Below are 24470 nucleotides of genomic sequence, written 5' to 3'. Positions count from 1 at the left end.
TACCACGCGTAAAACCAAAGAGTATCATGAATATTAAGGCACGTAAAACGTTTGGGTTTCTGTGTCCCGTTGATTTGACAGCGGTAGTTAAACAAAGATTAACTATAGAGAACTTGCATACTTATCAATATTACAATTTATATGATTTATTTATTTATAATTGACTTTATTCTAAAAAGTACGATAATTTCGAACCAAAAACGCCTAATGTACGATAATTTTACGCCCCTGGTACGATAATCAGCTCACTTCAGGTTGCTAACACTGCCTCCAGTTGGTTAGTTGTCAGTCGATCGCTTACATTTTTTGAAGAGACGATCTGCGACTAGCGAGCCAATTGATCTTAAACAGCCGACCAGTGCGGTCTATAAGTGCCATAGCCGTGCCTTGTGATTTATGTAAGACTAGCTTTCCGCCCCCGGCTTCGCCCGCGCAGTCAAAGAAAAGCCCTCATAGTTCCCGTGGGATTTCCGGGATAAAACGTATCCAACGTCCCGGGGTAAAAAGTAGCCTATGTCCTTTCTCGGGTATCAAAATATCTCCATACCAAATTTCATGCAAATTGGTTCAGTAGTTTAGGCGTGATTGAGTAACAGACAGACAGACAGAGTTACTTTCGCATTTATAATATTAGTATGGATTTAAGAAAACTATCAAGTGAATGTACCAAGTGAAGGAATAATAAAATATGAATTGTCACGAAGGCGTTTTTATTCTACAACCCAACATTCAAATTAGGATTTAAAAAATTAACCCCGAACTAACTACAAAATACATAACAAGTCGAAAAAAACGTGATTTCTTGTCCGTTCCCCTATTTTTTTTCGGTGTGTGTAGGTTGCATGCATATATTCCTACTAGGTATGAAGAGATATACAGAGAACGCTAAATCCATTTGCCTGGTCACCATTAACATTCGATACACCATGACATGGTAGAGGCCGTTCTATAGAATTACGTCAAATAATGTACTCCATCTTTTATATCTCTGTAGGTGAGATGTTCTCCACCCTAGCCATCATCAGGTCTCCAGAATATAGTAGAGTCCATGTTGAATAAAATTAATTTCTAAATCGGTGTTTTCTTAACTGTTCCCCACTCTAGAACTTATAATTACTTGCTTAGTCATCTTAAGGTCTCCAGAATGGGTCATGTAGTGGAGACTTTGCTTATAACGGTTAATGTTGAAAGATGAGTCTTCCTACATTTCATTTACAACATACATAGTACACAATATTTACTATTCATAAATGTAATAATATGTTACTGCCTCTCAGAGAAAACATAAATTAGGTAGAAACCACTAACACATTACGATACAATACGATACAGTATACAATTCCATAATCTTTGGTCACTTTTACTTCAACAACGATGTATATTTATAGAGGGCGGTTAAAAAAACAAATTCAAATGTAGTGACAGAATCATTAAGGTCGTTGAACCGTGTAATTGCCTTAAAGCAGAAAATGCGTAGGTCATTTTAGTAATTTATATAGAGTTCAATTTACAATATTAAAAAATAAAACACAGTTTTATTCCAAATATGTTTATTTCTATATTTCATACGTCGCTGCGCAGAGCACACAACTATATACCTACAAATCTACATAATTTAAAACAAAAATAAAAAATAATATATCAAAATTAGGCTTTATTTAACGTTTTCTAGTAAAATTGTGTTGAATCAATTTTATTAAAATACAACTTAAATTAGAATATTGCTATATAATTCATGAATATATTGGTATTTTGTGTGCTTATTAAAATAAGTTTTATATTTTAATTCATTTCATAATTACTCTTCTATATCATCAAATTAATATTATGCCTATAAATAAATTCTGTGATAATCACATATAGTTATGAACAAATAATTAAAGCCATATAATATATAAGGCAATAATAAATTGTGCATATTTTTTCGTTTTCTGAGTGATATAATATGAACCACTCGGCCACTCGGCACTCGCTCAATAAATTGATAACAAAATATTTAATAATGATATACATATACATTTTAATATGTGAGTGAATATTATTTTTACAAATCTTAGGTTTACTTGTTAGATAGCATTTATAATATTACAACTGCACTTTATGCTCGCCACACTTTTTTTTATAGATCTTTAGTATTTGAGTCAAATAAATTTTAACTAAAAATAACAACCAATATACAACTTAAACTTTGGCTATAATAATTAATGCTACATACAACTATGTGCAACTTTAATATGAGTTTTCAAATCTGTATTACTATCTACTACTGTTCGGCACAACCTACAGCAAAATCTACCTCCATGATACATTTTCATATGACGTTTCATACCAGACTCTGAATAAAACGATTTTGAACAAACCGGACAATAATGTGGCTTGATATTTATATGCTTCCGTAAATGTACAACTAAATTCTTCCTACATTTAAAAACTTTACCGCAAAAGTTGCATTCTTCCTTCGAGAACATACTATGCAAGCGTTTATGACAATTCAAATTATACTCTGTGTAAAATTGTTTTTCGCACATGTCACAATTGTACGGTTTCATTAATAAATGGACTTTATTTACATGTAGTGAGAGATCGTTTTCGTTTATACACGCCTTCTCACAGAAGCTACAAGTTAAAATTTCGTACCGGCTATCCTTTTTGAATTTCATGATGTGTCGTTGAATGTGCCTATCGTGATGTACTTGCGTCTTGAAAAATTTATCACAAAGAATACATTGTGTATTAAAATGTCTTTTGATATGTTTTTTCAGTTTTAGTGCATCTGTAAAATTACGACCACATACATTACACTCAGCAAACACTTGTGTCTTCAACGAATGAACCACTTTAACATGTTCGAACATGCGAGATTTAGATTTAAATGTCTTTGCACAAAATTTACAATTAACCGTTTCAAATGTATGCTTTAAAACGTGTTTATTCAAGAAATAATCTGATATGAAATGTTTATGACAAATGGGGCATGTAAAGAGGCAATTTTTCTTGCTTTTCGTTCGCTTTCTGAATGTTAGAAACTCGCTGCAAACATCATCTAAATATTCGCAGTCTATGTAAGATTGATAACCGTTAACTGCATTCTTTTTAGCATATGTTTTAGTTGCATTTTTAGCGGGGTTCACGAATTCATTTTCATCTAGCGAACTAAGTATATCACTTTTCACAGAGTCACTGTCAACATCCTGATTTTTAGTAGATTCACTTTTTATAGATTCACTATCTGAAACCCTAAATTCGTCCTCCAAAACATCAATATTCATATCTTCATCTTTTATGAGCTCCATATTGTCATACTCAAAACTGGGCAGTATAGCATCTTGGCCTATTTCTATTATAACATTTTTATCTTCATCAACTTTTTCTAGATCACTTAGGATTAAACTTATACAAGTATTTAGTCTATTTCTTATATTTTTTACTGATAGCAAAAATATGTATGTCGTTATCAATTTACTAAGGCAATGATTGCAAATTTTGGTTCCAGTGTAGCAAGCTAATGAGATCTGCAACAAAAAATAAAATGGTTTAAATAAAAAATAAAAAGCAGTTGTCAAATGTATGTTTGTAATTTAGAAATAAGTTATAAACTTATATACCATATAGAGCACTGTATATTGTTTAAACTGTAATTGGTATGAGTCCATATCGTTAGTATATTTTGAAGTTTAATAGCCTTGTTATTGAGGCAAAGAATTTTATATTATTAACAAATATTAATAATGAATTTTATATACTAATAAGTAATAACAATTAATATACCATCATAATCTAATGTGAAAACTGTATATTATACATTTACTAATGCTACTTTGAATAAGCACCTATTATTTCAACACATTTGCAATACTAAAATTTATAATAATGCAGTACTAAATCTAATTTACTTATTATTTTTTTTTTATTTTCGTAGTGCAGCCAATCTGCGTATTGGCTTTTTACGTTTAGTATTATTCCCCACACCAATATTAAATGCAAATGATTCAACATTAACACTTTTATCAATATATATGTCATCCATTTTTTCAACTACAGTAAAATCTGGTTTGACAGTTTCTCTTGGAGCATTTTTAAAAACAATTTTCTCATAGCCTTCTTCAAAATCCATGAATTCTTCAGTTGGAATACAATTAGGTTCTATTGCTTCAACTTCCATAAGAGTATCATTATTATTTTCAATGGGTAATATATTTTCCTTGACTTCAATATCACTTTTAACTGTTTGAAAATCAATTATTTTTGTATCTTCTTGGTTTTTTTCTGAAATTCTCTTATTATTTTCATAAGCTTTATTCTTGAGTACTGTTAGAAAATTTGAGTTATTTAAAACAACATTTAAGTTTTTATTTGTTGTTTTATTTTCATCGCAACAAATACATGTTTCTCTGTTTATATTATCTGTCAAACATATTTCACATTGCCATTTAGCTGTTTTTGTATTAATTTGTTCTTTTTTGTCATCTTTTAGACATGTTTGTGTATCTACATTTGGGATGTTCTTACAAAAATTGCAATAACCCACTTCTTTGAAAATGTAACAAAACTTGCAGTTTTTCTCTTCAATTTGAATTTCATTCGTTATTTCTGATTCCTTGCAAGTTATATGTAATAAATAATTTTTATTGGATAACTCTTTGCATGAAATACAATTTGGTTTCTTGAAGATCCAACAAAGTTTACATTTGGACCAAATATTTTCATCAGTGTCTGATAAGTTAGTATTGTTATCAATTTTTTCTTCTTTTTCAATGTCAGTCTCTTCCAATATCAAAGAATTTGTTTGTATTTGTTTTATTTCAATTTTATCTTCAATATCTTGTGAATTAAGTACTGCTTTTTCTGTATTATCATTGTAATTTACCTCAATAAGTTCACTATTATTTAAATAATCTGTTTTATATTCTGTGATGTTAAAACTTTTAACCTGTTCTTTGAAAACTGTATCTTTATGACTCAAAGTCATAATATTCATAACAACTGGTTTGGAAAACAAAAATTTCTTGACATCATCAAAATTAATATTGAGAATTTCTTTAATATCTGTGGTATATTTCATCTTTTTTGCAGGAAAAATGTCTGATGCAGACTTTCGTTTCATCACGCGCAAATGCGTAACATTTGTTGGTAATAATAATTCTTGATACTTGTGTTTTTTATGCTAGAAAATTACACAAGATATCAAATTTATATAAAAAAAATGTATCTCAATAAGACAGTTGGTACAGTAATTACTTAAATATTACCATTTCTACAATTAGAACATTATTACTAAAGAATAAATTAAAGGTAAATATATTTTATTGCAGTTATATGCATAAAATTATACCTTCTTCACCTAAAATTCTGATATTAAGAGTTCATTGTACCATAGAAGTAGCAAAGGCTTCGTTCACATGGTTGATAAAAATAAAAAGTTATGGTCACATTTTTAAGATATCGCCATCAAGCGGAATTGAGATGTATTCAATGAGGTAGAAACTGTAGTTTCTATCACTTTATTAATACTCCTAAATCCTAATGATCCCCAGACCCAAACAGTATATCATGGAATAACTGCATTGCAACAATAAAGTAGTAAATACACTTTCGCATTTATTTTTTGCCAAAATGTTTTATTCATTTGAATATTACTAATTTACTTGAATAGTGAAAGATATTGTATTAAAGTGCCTAAAAATACTTAAATACCACTATGTTATAATATTAAAAAAAGAGATAATTTACTTACATCTGGAAACACAGAAGACACCATACTATAAATACTTTTCTCTCCAGTCAAGCCTGGAAGACCACCATGAAAACTCATAGTTTTGCTTAATTCTGTTGTTTCTTCATCAATATTAAAGCATATGGAACACATATTCGATGTATTTCGTTTAATTAAATTGTCCAATGAATTCTTGAACTTATGTTTCTCAATATGCCGTAAATGTTCGTCCAGTGATTTATTATTAACTCCACATTGCTGACAAGCGAAGCCAATATCTGGTTTTGCGATTTCGTTATTCCGAGCATGTATGCGTTTATGTTTTTTAAGTTGGGCATATTTGACAAAGGACTTGCCGCATAATTTACAATGATACCACATTGTTTTAGGATGAGATTTCTCGTGATTGGCCAGTGTAAACTTATCGGGAAGTAACTGCCAGCATTTGGAACATTCTAGTTCATTTTCCTCCGTGATTTCTAGCGGTATTGTATTCAAATTAACTATATTTATAATAGGTTCAGCGTAATCTATGATATTTAGATGCTCTGCATGTAATACATTGTAGTTAGGTTTTAACTTTGGTTTTCCTCGCCTTTTGACAGGTTCCAAAGGGTCAAGCTTACTGAACTTTTCGTCCATATCTTCGAAATAATTACGTAAAGCTCGTTCAGATTGTTCACACTGCTGCGTGAAGAGATAACATGATATTGCCTTGTCTAAGCATTTCTTGCAAATTTTGTTTGGAAAATTGCAGTCATATGCAACCTGAAATGAGATAATATAGAATGAATAAAAATGGAGAAACAATGAAGTAAGATACTTGTCCTATTGTATTTCATTACACTATACTAATATTGCACTATTGTATATCTATACTAAATACTAATATAAAGCTAAAGAGTTTGTTTGTTTGATTTACTACGCTAATCTCAAGAAATACTGGTCCGATTTGATAAATTCTTTCGGTGATATATAGCCCATTTACTGAGGAAGGCTATAGGCTATATAACATCACGCTAAGACCAACTATAGCAAAGCAATGCGGGTAAATCTGTGGTGCACAGCTAGTGACAACATAAATAGGTAGGTAGTCCTGTGATGTGGCAAAATTCATATGTACAGCGGTGAAAACTAACTTAATCAGTAATCTATGCATTTTAATGAAATATACAACAATATATAAGGAATTATTTTGTAGATTCATACATAGGTACACAAACAGCTAGTAAACTTTTTGAAATAATTGTTTTCTTCAAATAAGAAACTGTTCTGTTATGAGTAAATTCAACCTTTACCTTGAACGGATGGAAACTAGCAATTATATCCTTTATAGTGACCTCGTATAAGCCACTTTTTCCCGCTACTACTAACACTTCATCCAGTTCATTTAACTCGTTTGTTTTATTCAAACAATATCTGCAAACTCGAAACCGTAACGTTCCATTGAGCAGGAAACGTATTGCATCTTTCGTTGTTAAAGGTTCGTCAGAGTTTTCAAGTTTCGAAGTTAAATCTTCAGAATGTTTCCTAGGCTTCGCAGACCGAGAATAGGTCTTTAGATCTCTTACAGTTTTTGTTTCGAATTCCATATTGCGATCATACTCCAAATGTACCTATTTAAATATAATCAACACTATATTAGGATAAACTACATTACAATGTATAAAATATTATTATTGTATTATTATGAATTTTTGTTGATAAAAATGCTTAAAAATTTTGCCTCCACTTTAGAAAACGTCATTGCAGTATCACAAATGTCAACGCTGACGGACGCCATTAACGCCAACAGATAAACGCATAGATTAATATCATATTTTTGGATCTATTACTAATTAAATTTGTTTTTACAGATTTTACCTTTTTTATTCCGTACACACAACTCTTATTATACAACTGTATGAATAATAAAAAAGTAAAATGATACTTTATCTATCTCAAAATAATTTATCAACGGAAGAAACCTCCAAGTTCCCGTGAAAAGAAGAAATGTCAAATACGTACGTCAAAATCAAATATTAATATAAGCACAGACAAAGATAGAATTTCCAATAAAAAATGTAGATAGGTAACAATAATTTTATGACACAGAATAATAAAAGTAAAGTATTGTATATGTATATGTCTGTTTTAAATTGTGTTTATCTATATATTTCATGTACTTAATTATGTGTGTAATTTAACGCCCGTTGATTCATCGCGAAAAGTTATAGATTAAGTACAGTACATTTTTTTTTAACTTACAGTCATATTCACAGAGTAGACTCTAGTTTACAAGGTCATATTGCACGCCTCATAAGCGAAGCGTTGAGGTGGGTACTACTGTCACTTCGCGCAAAACATCTGATTTTTCAAACTTAAAATGTCTTTATGTATCATACATTGCACTTGTAAGATAATACATACACACACATATTAAGAAAAAACACTATTTTTAACATTCATGATATTTTTGATGTCATTTTTGTTATTTAAACTAGTTAAAAAACAGTTTAAAAAAGTTCTGTCTTGGACGTCCGTGTGTCTGTATGTGCGGATCCTTTTTCTTGTTAACACGATAGCGACCGAAATACTTTACTAATCGAGTCTTTTTTTTTCTCTTACGCTTGAGTATGCTCAGGAATAGAACCCTTTCATTTTTCAGGGTCTGATTCGATGTGGTTTAATTGTTATTAAATAAACAAAAATAATAATTAATAAATAATTATTAAAAAAAATTATGAGGCGTGCACTTTTGGATTTTTTTTATTCTACTGCAGGGAAGGTTCATGGTTACCTCGTGATTTATTGCTCTAGAGCACCTCTAGAGAGTCTAGACCAACTCTAGACGCAGCTAAGCCAAGCCGGGACAAACGGGAACATTTACATACTATATGGATTCAGGATTAATATTACTTGCTCTGTGATTGGTGATATTATGCGTAATATGTATCTGAATAAGTACGATGGAAATTTGATGGAAAACTATTTGATGTTTATATTTTAATCGCCCTTGCTTTTATTGGGATTGATTTCTACTTTTAATAGTAGAAAGTATCGTTATTTGATGCACTTGTCACGTAGCTTTTAGTAGAAGATGAATATTATAATCCTATTAAAATAATCATATCCTACTGTTATTATAAATGCGAAAGTATGTATGGTTAAGTGTATGTTGTTAAGCTTTCACGAAAAAACTACTACACGGATTTGAATAAAACTTTATAGTATTATCGAAAGCATTAGAATAACACATGATCACATGCATAAGAGCGTATACGCACTATGCGGGTAGCCGCATTGCGGGTAGCCGTCCGGCTGACCGCAAGCACAATTATGTACGGAATATTCATTTCTATGCGCACTGTGCGGTCTGCGGTAGCCGCATCGCAGTGCGCATAGAAATGAATATTACGTACATAATTGTGCTTGCGGTCAGCCGGACGGCTACCCGCAATGCGGTTACCCGCATAATGCGTATACGCTCTAAAAATACTTGATTTTACCCGCATGTAAAACAGTGACTTTAGTGTGGATACATAAGTGTCAATGTCAAAAATTTGTTGTCAAAATTTTATCAGAAATTGTTTTGCCAACTGGTCATGATATTGTCAATTGCTAAATAATGCAATTTATTTATTGTTTACATTGTTCTGTTCACAAAATATCAACGAGATAGACTTGTATGTGATATGTGACTCTAACACCGGTTGAAAATATGTCGTGGCTTAACTTAAATCAAAGTTTAAGTAGTTTAAAAGGGCAGATCACAAATTTCGCTACAGAAGTGTTAGCTGAAGGTGTAGCAGTAAATAATGATGAGGAACCTTCTAGAGCGGAAACTTTGTCGAAGGAACTAGAAGAAAAATGCCATAATCAAGAGCTTGAGGTAAGTTTTATTGAGATATAAAAGCTATATGACATTGCGTAGGATCTGATTGGCATTTGTATTCTAGTGTTGACAGTTTTCATTGAAGGTTATGTTTTCGTAATTATTTTGTACTAACTAACATATTTTTACTTGCATTTCTCTGCTTAGTCGGTAATATAGGCATACAAATGTTAAAACTTTATACATATGTTGGGTTTCTTATAATCATGACATTATTTCGCGGATAAATCAAAGTTATCATATTTGATTTCCATAAATATATCCAATTAAGATTACATAGATCAATGATATATGTTTGTAGATAAGGTGATAACAAAATAAGTGTCATCATTAGTAAACTTGTTTCAAATATTAATCACAAGTAGGTATTCTTAGTGAAATATGCAAAATAAGTAGTTTTTAATATTTAGTGTTCATCATCATCATCATCATCAGCCCATATATGTTCCCACTGCTGGGACACGGGCCTCCTATGAGGGTACAGGCCATAATCCACCACGCTGGCCAAGTGCGGGTTGGCGGATGACACATGTCGTCGAACTTTTTAATTTTTCGACATGTTGGTTTCCTCACGATGTTTTCCTTCACCGTTCGAGCAGTGGTGATGTTACAACATGCGCAGATAAATTGAAAAATCAATTTATTTCCTGCACGCTCGCCCGGTCTCGAACCCCGGGCTTATCGATTCAAAGTCCGAGGTCTCACCACTGAGCCACCACTGCTCTTTAGTATTTAGTGTTACTTAATATTATAAAGCTGAAGAGTTTTTTTGTTTGAATGCACTAATTTCAGGAACAACTGGTCCGATTTTAAAAATTAATTCAGTGTTAGATAGCCTTTTTATCAAGGAAGGCTACAGGCTATATATCATCATGCCAAGACCAACAGGAGCGTAGCCACGCGGGTGAAACCGTGGAGCGCAGCTAGTGATGTATAAGTGATGATAAATTTTGCTCACCTATTAATCTAGTTGCACAGTTAGAATTTTAATATCTAAAATGGGTCAATCACAACCCACTTTTTGAACGCTCATGTTATATTTTATTATTAATCAATATTCATGGTTTGTTTGGTTAATTTGTTGCTTACTCAAATTAATAATGCTCAAGTTATTAAAACAGTATCTCATCAGAAGCTGAGGTTTTTAATTCGCCGTTTTTATTTTAGTATGTTTCAAAGTGTAGATATTTACTACTAGTCATATATATATAAAGCTACACTACCACTCACTCACTCACTCACTGACTGACATCGGTTTTCTCGGAAACTACGTGGAAAGTTGGGGGGATTTTGACGTGATCGTGTAGAGGTGCGCCGAGTGACCAGAGGAAAAATATAGCGATCTCGATCATCTTCGAAAACCGAGTGGACCCCTGGAGGTGCGCAAAAACGGTGATACCTGGAGGGGGGGTATCTGAACAAAAAATGCTCGGAACTGGTGGCGATTACCAGGGGTGGTGGAAAAATGGGGATTTTCGCGAAAACAAGATGGCCGCCGTACTTTGCCAAAATCGCCGTTAATGAATCCTTACGTCTCAAATTTGGCACACGTGCTCTGTTCGAGCCGGCGAATCGATCGGTGCCCCGTTCGAGTGGCTCCGGGCCCCAGTTTCCAACTTCCATACAACGTAAAATCCAACGGCCCGCGGAAACGGTGCGAGTTGGGTGGGGGGTCCCGGAACTAAAAATGATCACCACCCTGGGACGCTACCAGGGAGCCATAGTGGGACGCTCGATTTTGGATTTTTTCCATTTTTGGCGCAAACATAAAAACGTAAATTTAGCCAAGGTGGCACGACGGAGAAACACACCAATGACGCATTCATACTCACCCAGCTCCCAGGATATCCAGAAAAATCCGAAATCCTGAACTTTCTCACAGCCCGCGGAGACGGTCAACGGCCCGCGCAAACGGTAGCAGCTACATCTGGGGTGCTCAAACTAAATGTGTAGTAGACCTCAAGCAATTACCACAGATAGTGAAAAAAATTCAAAATGGCGGAAAAAATGGCCGCCGCCATACAAATGCTAAAACGGCCATCGCTGGTCCGATCGCGCTGAAACTTGGCACAGGGGCTTTAATCGAGCCTCACATTACGTTGGCATACTCATCATCGAGTTTCCATCGCTGGTTTCCGAGTTTCATACAACGCGAAATTCGACGGCTCTCCGAAACGGCGTCAGATAGGTGGGGGGTGTAGAACTAAAAAATGATCAGGAAGATGGGGCGCTACCAGGGCAATGGAGAAATTTCAAATTGGACGCCATTTTTTTTTCAAAAATGGCCAATTTTTCAAAGCAAGATGGTGGCGCCGGTTACTTTACGATCGGTCTGAAAATTGACTTCTAAGTTCTAATCGGCCAGATTTACAAAACTGCATACTCAGAATTTCTCTCCGACCCCCGGTTTCCATTTTCCATACATCACGAAATTCAATGGTTCTCTGAATCGGTGACAGGTAGGTCGGGGTCGCCGAAGTAAAAAATACTTCAAAACTTGGTCCGCTTCCAGGCATATAAATTTTTTTGTTAAAAAGCGAAATTTTTTTTTTCGAAAATTTTGTATGGAAATTTTCATAGTAGGAAGGGTAATTGAATAGCAACGGCAAAAGACGGCGCCGCGGGCTGCTTGCTGCCCGCGCACCGCGCAACCTCGAAGGTCGACAGCCTCCCGGAGTAGAAAATATTTATTAACTTTTGAACTACCGCACGAGCCAAGCGAGCGAAGCGAGCGAATCACGGCAGCGGCTGGCGTAAATATTCAAATTGGTAGCGAGGAGCGAAGCGACGAGCGAGTTAGGTTAACTTTTGAACTACCGCACTAGCCAAGCGAGCGAAGCGAGCCAGTCACGTCAGCGGCCGGCGTAAATATTCAAAGAAGTAGCGAGGAGCGAAGCGACGAGCGAGTTAGGTTAACTTTTGAACTACCGCACTAGCCAAGCGAGCGAAGCGAGCCAGTCACGTCAGCGGTCGGCGTAAATATTCAAAGAAGTAGCGAGGAGCGAAGCGACGAGCGAGTTAGGTTAACTTTTAAACTACTGCACTAGCCAAGCGAGCAAGTCACGTCCGCGGCCGGCGTAAATATTCAAAGAAGTAGCGAGGAGCGAAGCGACGAGCGAGTTAGGTTAACTTTTGAACTACCGCACTAGCCAAGCGAGCGAAGCGAGCCAGTCACGTCAGCGGCCGGCGTAAATATTCAAAGAAGTAGCGAGGAGCGAAGCGACGAGCGAGTTAGGTTAACTTTTGAACTACCGCACTAGCCAAGCGAGCGAAGCGAGCAATTCACGTCAGCGGCCGGCGTAAATATTCAAATAGGTAGCGAGGAGCGAAGCGACGAGCGTGTTAAGTAAACTCTTGAACAGAAGCGACTTTAGAGCGATTCCCAGTCAAACAAAAAAACTACGTAGGTTAAAAACTATTAAGACTACATTAAAAAAACCGACTTCAAAAACGGAAAAGTAGGTTCTTATTTTTAGTGCCGAAAGCATACTGAATTTGATTTTAAACGAAGCTACTAATGAAGTTTTCAATACGTAATAATATACACATCTTCACACATTTATTGAGTGAATGAGATGATTTATAAGCGTAGGACTTACACCAAGAGTAGTGTAGTTTTTATATCGAAAATAGCCAATGTTGCGAATAATGTAATTGAATTGCAAGTAGGTAGTTCTTGTATCGAAATAATCGTAGTTCTTGTATCAAGAAATAGCGTAGTTTAATAAGTGCTTAGTGCTTGGCACCGACTTCAAACCTATATAGTGAATAACACAACTAAACAATATTATGTAGTAATTAATTATTTTTTACTTTTCCGTTTTTGAAGTCGGTTTTTCTAAAGTAGTTATTTTTATAGTGTAACGATATCTTATTCGATACACCCTTTGACTGTAGTCCTATGGCCTTGCATTTAGATATTTTTAGTGCCGAAAGCATAATGAATTTGATTTTGAACGACGCTACTAAAAAGACTTGAAGTTTTCAATATGTTTTATACCTACATCTTCACACATTTATTGTCTTGAACAGTTTATTATGAAAAGTCACCGCTATTGATAAGACACCTCAAATAAATGAAATTCGGGATCACTTTTCAAAAATTTAACCAATATTTGAATAAGTAATTTATAAGCAGTTTCGACTGACTGTAGAATCGCTGTTAGCAGATGTAACAAATGGACAGGAAATTCGAATGCATTTTCAAATGACTGAAGATTTCTGCCCTTGGATGAGCCGCGAGCTGCTTGCAGCTCGCGCACCACGCACCCTTGAAGGTGGACAGCCCCCCGGAATAGAAAATATTTGAATAGGAAATTTATAAGCACTTCCTATTGACTGTGGAATCGCTGTTAGCAGATAATAACAAATTAACGGGGAATTTTAATGCATTTTCAAATGACTGAAGATTTCTGCCCTGGGATGCTTCCGCACCACGCTCCCTCGAAGGTGGACAGCCTCCCGGAGTGGAAAATACTTGAATGGGGAATTTATAAGCATTACCGACTGACTGTAGATTCGCTGTTAGCAGATGTAACAAATGGACAGAAAATTCCAATGCATTTTCAAATGACTGCCCTATTGCTTCAACCCAGGGGCAAAAGGGCTCGCGGGCTGCTTGCAGCCCGCGCACAACGCACCAGCTAGTATAGTATTATATTATCTGTGCTACTAGTATGATGTAGTGTAGTTTTAGAGTAGTGTAGATGATTACACCACGCCACGCAACAACCACGGAATGTTGGAATGTTGCTTCAAAATAAAGCCCAAGAAACATTGAATTTGTATCAAAATGCTGTATATGCAGTCGTCATCTGGTTGAATCTGCTATCACATGAGTAGAAAGACGGAACAGAGACTAAGCTTCAAACAAACGCGAGAATCGATTGCACTACTACAAGTACGCGGGGCATGTGTGTGTGACCGCAGGCCGCTTGTCACGTACGCAGCGATTCTGGAAAAAACCGGTTTGCGCTTGCACAGGCATAGGACAGTCTCAGGGTTGATACGACGCACGTTGTTTGTTTTATTAGTTGCAACTTGCAAGTTTGAATATTTTAATATAAAACGTAATATTTCATTGTCAAAAATGGTTGTTTGTTGTACTGTGTGTATGAATAATAGTAGAAAAACTAAAAATATATCATACTTCAACTATCTCAAGGAGTACAATAGGTGAGTAAATATTTTGATTATTACTTTTTCAAGTAAGTACCTACTTGCGTTTATTTTATTAGGTCCTTTTTTAATAAGATGAGAATTGTACACGGTGTGTTTTTACCTTTCATTATTATTACAAGTTTAGCATTTGTAAGTATGTATGTATGTATTGTAAGTGTGTACATACCTAGGTTGGGTTGTAGTAGGTAGTTTTGTTTAATTTGTCTTAACCTATTGTGACAACCCTACCAAAATAGGTAACAATTTTGCACGTTCTTAAGAAGCTTAGTCTCTGTTCCGTCTTTCTACTCATGTGCTGCTATTTCATTGAATTACGACATTCAATTGAATGACTTAGCCAAACGTTGATTTAACTAGCGTAACTCATCATCCAACTAGTAATCGGACAACTAGTAAACAGAGTGGATCAAATGCTCGGCATATTGTTGAATGACAAGCATGTTCATTGAATGACGATAGAATTGCTAAATGACGTTCAGTCAAGACGTTGAGGTTACATTTATTCAACAACTTGACAAGTTGTTGTTTATTAATTCAATTAAATGTTGTCATTCAATGGACGCGATAGTCATTCAATGAAATAGCAGATTCAACCAGATTATATCTATTTTAACATTAATCTATTTTTTGGTTGTGTTTGAAATGAATGTCTATTTAAAACTTTTTCTTTCATTCGTAAACTCCCTTTCTAAATTCTACATTATTTATGCGTATTTTTTTCTTAAAAAAATTCTACTTTGAGTTTTTGATGTGAAACATCTATAGGCTCACTTGTAAACCGAATTGTTGACGTGGCGACGCTTGCCATGGCGACGGGTCGCCACGCTATACACATCTATAGGCTCACTTGTAAACCGAACGATGTTTCACATCTGCCAGGCGTCCCATGACGGCTCACATTTTTTTTTCAATGACTTGATTATTATATTTCATATTTTATGGTTGGGAATTCTTATTCCCGCGCAAAAGTGAAGCAATGGCGCGCGCGTCGTTATTTTTCCCGCGTATTCTAGCATATGCCACAGAGCATAACAGCATGCGTGTATTTTAAAATATCCGTTAGCGTGGGGTAGATACTCTTTATCTCGCTTGTTTACCTTATCACTGATAAGCGAGCTTTAACTGGCTTGTACTTACATATTGCGTTAAAAATAGTTGTCCCTGTATGACGTCATTGGGTTTATTAAATGACTCTGAAAAAATAATGTTTAGGGGGTTTCTAACGTTTTCATGTATTTTATTTTTATTAAAAGAATGTTTGACAGAGATAAAAAAAATATAGCTGTTACTAGGTACTACATAGAATAAAATAGTGTCGTTTTTCGTTGTCTGTATGTCCCTGTAAAGGTATTATGCTTAGATAGATCAATAAAACTACCAAACGGATTTTATTGTTAATTTTTTAATAGATAAAGTGGCTCTCGAAGATGGTTTATATATTTAGCTATACATTTTTAGTTATTAAGTTTACCCATGTTTGCGTAAACAAATAAAAATTCAAACAGATTTAAAAGTAAAATATTTTATCACAATAGAACGCACATCTATAGCGATCAATTTTAATTGCGTTATTTATATCAATCCATAGAAAAAAATATCGAAAAGAAATTCAAATGGGATTCGAAATAGATGACAAAATTATGATAAATTATGCGTTTTGGCGCCATCTCTTCCGTCTACCTGACGTTTTGCAGGTAACGTCATACACTGGCACAGATTCATAAGGAAGATTGAGTAGAAAACTGCCATTCATAGATTTTATAATTCGCTATCAAAATAATATTGGCTTGTTAAGTTGCAGCGTTCATTTTTTCTCCTTTACTTTAAATTACTTATTGCTTTCTTTAACAATATGTAATTAGTTTGTGATTGGAAATAAAATGCAAATAAAGCAAATAAATACATACCTACTTGTTAAAAAGAAGGTTTTAATATAAAACGTATACGATTATTTTGACTGTTCAATAGCTAAAGGAAAGTGTTTGTAATGATATCACACATTTAAAATAGGTACCTATATGAAGTATTTTCGATTTCCTCAAAGCCAGTATTTTATCAGCAACACAAAAAATTAATTAAACACCCATTGTATTCGAGTTATCTATTAACAATTAATTAATTATTGGGCACATAACTTATTCGTAAACGAGTTATACGTGAAAAGAGTTTTGTCATCGATTTTTATAAAAAAAAAACACGTCGACCAATAGCACGTGAGCGTTTTGAATTTTAAATTTGGAATGCAAATGCGAGCAGCCAATAGGTCAGAGTGGAATGTATGGGCATATGTTAGTGTGTGTATTTTCAGTTGGAAACGGGGTTGCCGTTTTATTAATTTAGGAATAATTTTTTGTGACTTACCCAACTTAAGGATTTCAAAGGTTTCCGGTGGTCGTAATTTAATAGGAATTCCGATTTTCTAAACGAGAATAGATTATTTGAAAAGAGAATAATAATGTGATTTGATTTAACGTGTTTAATCTTCTTATATATAAAAATGAATCGCAAAATGTGTTGGTAAGCGCATAACTCGAGAACGGCTGAACCGATTTCGATAATTCTTTTTTTATTATATTCCTTGAAGTACGAGGATGGTTCTTATGTAGAGAAAATGTAAACATGTACCACGGGCGAAGCCGGGGCGGACCGCTAGTTTTCGATATAAAAGCGTTACCCATATAAAATTATTTACTTAGTTAAATAAGTTTCTTGAAGTATGTACCATATAGACTACGGTCCAATAATTTCTGAGAAATGCAAGAAAAAATATATATAATAGTAATTGTAATCAACATAATATTCGAATGACATTTCGGGCAGGAGTCCAATGCAACAAGGATTGATTTCCACATTTTTAAAGAGAATTATATTATACATAATAATATATTATTGTTACAGATTGCTTCTCTAAAGAAGATCAACGAAGAACTCCAGGCTTCTTTGCAATCCGAGGTAAGATATACCTATTTATTTCATCCATATTGGTTTAGTAGTTTTGCATGAAAGGACAAATAAACATGTTCTAAACGCATATACCAAGTACATATATAGGTGTTCAGTAAAAAATAGGTTTTTCTTCTAAGTTTAATGATTTTCATTAAATTATTAGGTAAGTGAATTAGCACTACTTCTTTAACTACAAAACGGTTGCACGTATATTGATGAATTTTAACTAGTCAGGCGGAATATATAACTACTACATTTAAATTTTATAGAAAATCCATTTAATATCACTGTTCGTTTACAATAAGCTATTTTTTAACTAAAAGAAACACATTATAAGTAGGGATACAATTAGTTAACTATAATAGTCTGTAATAAATATAAATTGCTTCCTGTCACTTATTGAATGGAGAATTAAGAAAGTTTTTTTGTAATCTAGGTAGATACGTATATTAAATTATATAATACGTAGTAGTACTATTTATTTAGTAATTTTGGACACCAGGAAAACATTGCCATGAATTAAACTGACAGGCAAATTCGTATTATGATCGCAATAACCAGCCATGGTTAATTATAATATTAAATGAATTTGCCAGTCAGTTCAATTCAAGGCGTAAACTGACTGGGAATAAGAGGTCATAAATACGGCCCCAGGTCCGTACGCCGTTATTAAATAAAGTGACTAGGCTCTTAATTAAACGCCGCTGCGATATATGACAGGTTACCACCAGGCACAAAGATAATTTGAATTACAATTCCGTACATTAATATATTTTTAAGTTCCCTATTTTATTACCTAGGTAGCGTAAAAGTTTGAGAATCGCCTGGACCGATTTAGGTGAAACTCTACATTTACTAATCAATATACAGGGTGTCTCAAAATAGAACAAAGCGCGATAAAAAAGGTTTTATAAATCAAATAAAGGGTTCTGCATCAAACAAAGGGTGCTGATTATAACAAGAATATTCGATTGGTCGACACAAGATAAATGTATTGATCGGTTCGTTTTTGATAAAATAACGATATAAAAGCTACTGATAAGAGCGTACTAGCTTTGTTTTGAGGGACTTCAGCTTGTGAACGGTATGTACACCTTTTTTATTAAATTGCTATAAAAAAATATTATAGATTTTTGTGGGTAGTTTGTCATTTTTGGAAATTTGTTTGGGAATAGAGTGATAAATAAAGGATAAATAGGTTTTGTTACGTGATTTGACAATTTTTAATGTTTTATATATTGCTTAAACTCAATGTTTTATTTACCTGTTTGGAATATGAAAATGATTAATTTCGCTAAGTTTAATTATTGTTAGCAAAACGGTCCGTCATAGCGCCGTTGTAGTGACCTTACGAAAGATATTATGGTTTTTTGTGACGTGCTCTATTTTAATATTTAAGGTATCATATGTATAAAATTTTAGGAAAATAATATCTAGGTATATGATAGGATTTCATTCACTATAAAAAAATAGAACTGCATAATCTAAGTCGGAGCTAATTAAAATACAGACATAAGAATATTATAGACGTGGACGGTGGTCTAGTAAAAAAAATTAAAAGCAACAAATTATGTAATAGATTGCTTTCATTATTTGCTCTCTATTTCTAAAAATTATAAAAATTCTATCAAAATATTTTAAACAACAATTTAATTGATTAAAAATTAAATTCCAGTCTAAAACGAGTTAGTTTACAATTTTTAGGTTAACGTATTTATGTAGGTAATCGATTTTACATGCGGGTATACTAGAATCGATATTATATGATAAAAAATTTAGCCACATTGACTCGAGGAAATTATTTACATGAGAAAAAATATGAAGTCTGAATGTGTATATAAATGAGAGAGGTACCTAGTATTAAAATTTTTATAAAAAGTTAGTTGAATATATTGTATGATGTATCCAAACAAATTGAACACTCAAAAGAATCAGTTTTATTCATTCCTTATATCAGTTTTTAGTTGTTTACTATAGTCGAGCCAATTTAATAGGCAACATTTTACGTCTATCAATTTTGTCTTCGAAGAGAGGTAACCTGCTTAAAAACATCGATTAAAGTGAATTAATCGATACGGACTTGAAACATTTGCCAATTGAACTTGAAACACATGTCAATTTTAAAATTCATCAGGCAAATACCTGTCCCAGTACTTTTTTTCATAAAATTTAAGGAGCAAAATAAGACAAGTACTATCTACATAATTAAAAAACTCTTTAAAAAGAAAAAAGGTTTATTGACACAAACTTGTAGCGACGTCAGTTCTTTAAATCAGAAATTGTTTATTATGTTTAGAATGGTTTATCAGTAAAATCAAATCTTAAAATTACTTGTATTGGTCATTATTATTATAAATATGTAATCGTAATTGAAAAAAGTAAGCAAGTATGCAGTTTTAACAACACAAAATAATATATTATTCTATGTCGTCGTTACTAGGTTACGTTGTTGAATTTTGTTGAACCGTCAAATGTTGCCTATTTTAAAATGGCTCTACTATAGTTACTTACCTGCAAATAAATTATTTTGGAATTGGAGTTGAATAGTTTTTTTGATAGTGTGATAGTTATTTTAGCGATAATAGTATACTTAAGTGAAATATATTTACAAATAAACTGTCTGTAAAATAAAAGTTTCACTTTAAAAAAACACAGGTACTAAGAACGTACCTAAATAATTGATCGGAATATATTATGCAACGTTAAACAAATATGGATGGAAAATCACATAGATTCGAAATTAAAGCAAACAAACAAACCGTTGCGCTCTAACCTTTATTTAATCCTTGTTTAAATTATTAAGCTTTACCATACTAATTAGCATTTAACTTAGTTCAAAGATCGTCCATCCGTTTTATTTGCATATATTCAATGTGTTATTGCATCCTGGCCCTTGATATTAACATAATGATTGAAAAAAATGGATTTATTTGATCTACGTGTACATTTTTAACTATTTCAAAGCACTAAACTTGCAAGAGCTATTAATTTTTATTTTATTTCAAAACACTTTAAATTACAATATTTAAATTTTAAACCATTACGCTATTTTTAAATTAAAAATAGTTCCGTCGTACAATGGAATACTCAAAAATACAAAGATTGAATATTTTATTCGAGTACCTGATATAATTTTATGCAACCTGAACAAAAAAAAAACGTAAATTATCTTTTCATCATTGCACATAACGTCAAGTTAAATGTGTCTCAATTAATCACGTCACTCCACTTGTTACGAAGCTACCGTTTTGAAAAAAACAAAATGGCTCCCATTAATTTTGACTTATTATTGATCGCTTAGGACGTAATGAACTTTGACAGGCGATAATATCTCGCACCTTTGTTCGTCGAGCGTGTTGCATTTTCATGAAGGCTTTACACGCATGCGTGTGTTTGTGTGCGCGAAGGCGTGGAGTTCAAACTTGAATTGGCGCAGGCGCCGCCTCGCAACTCAGTATACGTTTGGACGTCACTGCGCGCGGACGTCTCTCGAGTTCAAGAAAAAGCGCCGCGTTCGATTTTTGAATATTTGAGTGCCGGCGTAGTTCAAATAAGGTTATCGGGGCCCTGTTTGCGGGTAGGATATCCGTACGCAAACTTTGGTGAGTTTTCTTAACCTTTTTTTTTTTTGAAGAATTTCTTGAAAGTTTACATACTGATTAGCGATGGCTCAGATGCATAGGTGGTGTAGGATTTTTATTTAATATTTTTTTCGCTTATTTCTCAACTGAGTCACGTTGTTTGTACTATGACATCATTGGCACTACAATTGTAAATAATAGCAACGTTAGTCAATGGATTATCTATGCTTGTTGCTGTTAATTGTGAAATTATCAGTCTGCAGTTGGAAATGTTCTTGATACTTTACAATTTAAAAGAACACTGATGCTTATAAATTGACTTATGTATCTCATCATAATATGTGAATGTCTATAGCCAAACTAATGCATAATTTTTATGAATTACTAGCGGTCCGCCCCGGCTTCGCCCGTGGTACATATTTCGCAATAAAAGGTAAATTTCATCAAAATCGGTCCATACAAACCTTTCCTCTTTATAATATTAGTATAGAAAATGTATTGTAATAAAAATGTTACTATAATTATACGGAAAATTAAACAGCACAATGGTTAAAAGAAGTCAAGGGGAAAACGAAAAAAATATAATAATATGTATCATCTCGCTAGGGCTGCGTGGAAAATAAAAAACCCAAAAATTATGCATGATTATATAGTCCTTTCCTTTTTCCTCTTCAATTTTTTTTTAATTGTATAGGTGCGTAATTGTTCATAGGTCGCACCTATTGCGATACTAACATACATTTCTTATAAAAAAAATAAAAATAAAAATATGACGATATTACATTTAAATCTTTCATATAGTATGTTTCCACAGGCTAAAGTCCGCGACTTCACTTAAAGGCTTATTAGACCACCCAATTTTTAGGGACCCTAACCCTAACTAAGAGTGGTGTAATAAGACTTAGGGAGTTAGTGTCCCTATTTAGGGCGATCGGGTCTGCCCGATCTGCCTAGCTCCCTAAGCGCCCTGCAGATTGGGTAATGTAATAACGTTTAGGGCGGTTAGGGAGCTCAGTTGCCGCGCGACTAGTGCGTGGAGTGGCTGCTTTTGTATGTAAGGTGTCACCAAACTTCCCTACTACAGGTTTATATAACTTAAAAGGGAAGTTCCAAATGTTTGTGACCACACCGCCATGTTAACAAATAAATAAATTGTTTAATTGTTTTAAAACTCAACAAGTGTTCAAATTGTTCTGCACCTACTCTAATTAATTCATTAAAACTCCCGGTTCAACCACGCTTAATATTTGCATATTTGAAAGCTTTTCACGTAATCGCAAATACTCTCTCACCCAGATCTTTCTCTTATTTCTTTTTTTAATATTTGTTATTGCGACAACGGCTACAGCAAGTTTTTGAAGTTTCGATACTGAGACGGCATAATGTAAAATGCAACAATACGTTTATCTCTCTAGACATTCGCGTATAAACTGAGTTAGGGCCCAATTCGCAGAGAAGTGTAATAAGCGCCACACTAACTAGGGAACACGCCCACCCTTGATGCAGGGCCCTTCATATCGGGTAGTGTAATAAGCCTTTTATCTGGTAGCAGGCTTTTTGATATCCATCATAGCTCTTCAACGAACAGTTATCCATCTATCCATTCTCACAAACTATTTAATTTATGTTTAGATTTAATTTAAGTCAAATTTTTCGTTACTTTGTTACTTATTTACAACTTTGGCAAGCCTACAATGAACAATTAAATTTACTAGAATGTTAAAAACTATGACCCAGAACCTATAACAACGGAGTTCTTAAGAAAATGGATATTGGAAAACTTAAAGAAAGAAACGCCGAAATAACGAGTCATACAATAGAAATTAACATTTTCGCATATAATCAACATGTCACTATATTATAAAATTTGCGCATGTTGAAATCGACATTATTTACATATAGAAATTAAAGACTTTTTAACGGATTTTAAACGCGATTTATTCATTCTATTATTTTCCCGACGTTTCGAACACTTTACAGCGAGCGTGGTCACGGGGAGACAAACAATCAAACATCAGAAAATACTATTATTTACATATTCAATGATTTTGCTAATTATTTATAATATTTTCTAACCGTAAGACCTCAAGAATAAAATAGGGCTTTCAAAATCATAATTGTTAAGGTTAAAGTAGGTATATTATAGGTGTCAAGGTGGCGTGGTAATCGTTGTAACAATGTTGTGTGTAATAAAATAAAATACGTTGTAAATTTGTGGGTTGGTAATAGAAGGATTTAGTTAACTGGCCTCAAATAAGTGAGAGTGGCCATCCTTGATGATTCTCTTTACGTAAATGAAGGAAGAATTTTGGTAAAATTATTGGAGACTTTGACCCAGGACTTTCTATAATTGTCACCAATTTGAAAATCCTCCTGTATGAGTAAAAGAAAAGCATAAGTTGCAAGAGAAATTTGGGCCTCCACAATTTTTAAGGAGAATATGGAATTTATAGTCTGAAGAAATATAAACTATAATGCGATTAATACTTCACCAATTAGATCGAGCTAAAGAAAAAAAATCATAATTTTCGAAGAACCTTAGGATTCATATTACTCCCACTTCGGACAAAAGATTGTCCTATTTATTCCTGCCAAACGTGCTACTTTCAAATTTTTAATACTACCTTCAGTTACTTATACGACGGAATAAGAAGTCGACCACTAACGAAAACAACTGCACATTCAATAAATTTTCTTCCTGATGAATTTCATGAATTTGCCCTAAGAAAAGAAATCTTCGTTTGGATATTCGAATTTCGCCCAACTTTTACTAAAGACAGCAATTGAACTCAACTGAATTCTCTGAAATGTTGATATCTTTGAAAATTTTATTCTGGTTTCGTGTTTTTGTTTGTAGTGATTTTGTTAAAGGCTAGATTGACCGACTTATACGCAATATGCGTATTGACAAATACTACGAAATAAACGTAATAAATGATTCAACAGATCTATTGAATAGACGTAATATCGATACTCTTCCAAACAGGGAGTTTGCTAATTGTTCCTAAAAATATAAGTAAACAGCTAAGTTCCTTTTTTGCTTATGTGATAATTTTGGGCATAGCTCATTTGAAAATGCTAGCGTATGGGAAAATCTATAAAGAGCATAGCTTGTTTTTACTAAACACATTTGAAAAGGAAAATATGCCCCAAACGTCTCCATCTTGATCCAATT

General features: G+C 33.5%; 2 protein-coding genes across 4 annotated transcripts in view; one reads left to right on the top strand and one right to left on the bottom strand.

Annotated features, from left to right (window-relative positions):
• Positions 1-1533: 1533 nt before the first annotated feature.
• Positions 1534-7697, bottom strand: LOC149476441 (uncharacterized). 2 transcript variants are annotated; one of them, XM_089711667.1, is made up of 4 exons: positions 7577-7697; positions 7012-7329; positions 5735-6481; positions 1534-3512 (listed from the first exon to the last, which is right to left on the bottom strand). In XM_089711667.1, the coding sequence occupies exons 2-4, from the start codon at positions 7303-7305 to the stop codon at positions 2208-2210; spliced, it is 2346 nt and encodes a 781-aa protein (XP_089567793.1). In that variant the 5' UTR covers positions 7306-7329; positions 7577-7697; the 3' UTR covers positions 1534-2207. The 2 variants fall into 2 exon arrangements, with proteins under 2 accessions (XP_089567793.1, XP_089567794.1); XM_089711668.1 differs by lacking the exons at positions 1534-3512; positions 7577-7697 and adding an exon at positions 3753-5164 and having other exon boundaries at positions 7012-7531.
• A 1572-nt stretch (positions 7698-9269) lies between these two features.
• LOC149476440 (uncharacterized) overlaps positions 9270-24470 on the top strand; it is a 54127-nt gene continuing 38926 nt past the window's right edge. The window contains exons 1-2 of one of the 2 annotated variants that reach the window (XM_089711740.1): positions 9270-9584; positions 17667-17720. In XM_089711740.1, coding sequence (XP_089567866.1) covers positions 9414-9584; positions 17667-17720 — 225 coding nt within the window. In that variant the 5' untranslated portion in view covers positions 9270-9413. Of the gene's footprint in view, positions 9585-17666; positions 17721-21151; positions 21317-24470 lie in introns of those variants that run through there. The other variant, XM_089711742.1, reaches the window with a different exon arrangement.

This window comes from Colias philodice, chromosome 27 (assembly GCF_061535455.1).
Source record: "Colias philodice isolate Cphi_HAF_F1 chromosome 27, ilColPhil1 Martin Lab GWU primary, whole genome shotgun sequence".
NCBI lineage: Eukaryota > Metazoa > Arthropoda > Insecta > Lepidoptera > Pieridae > Colias > Colias philodice.
This window is presented reverse-complemented; position numbering and strand designations above follow the sequence as displayed.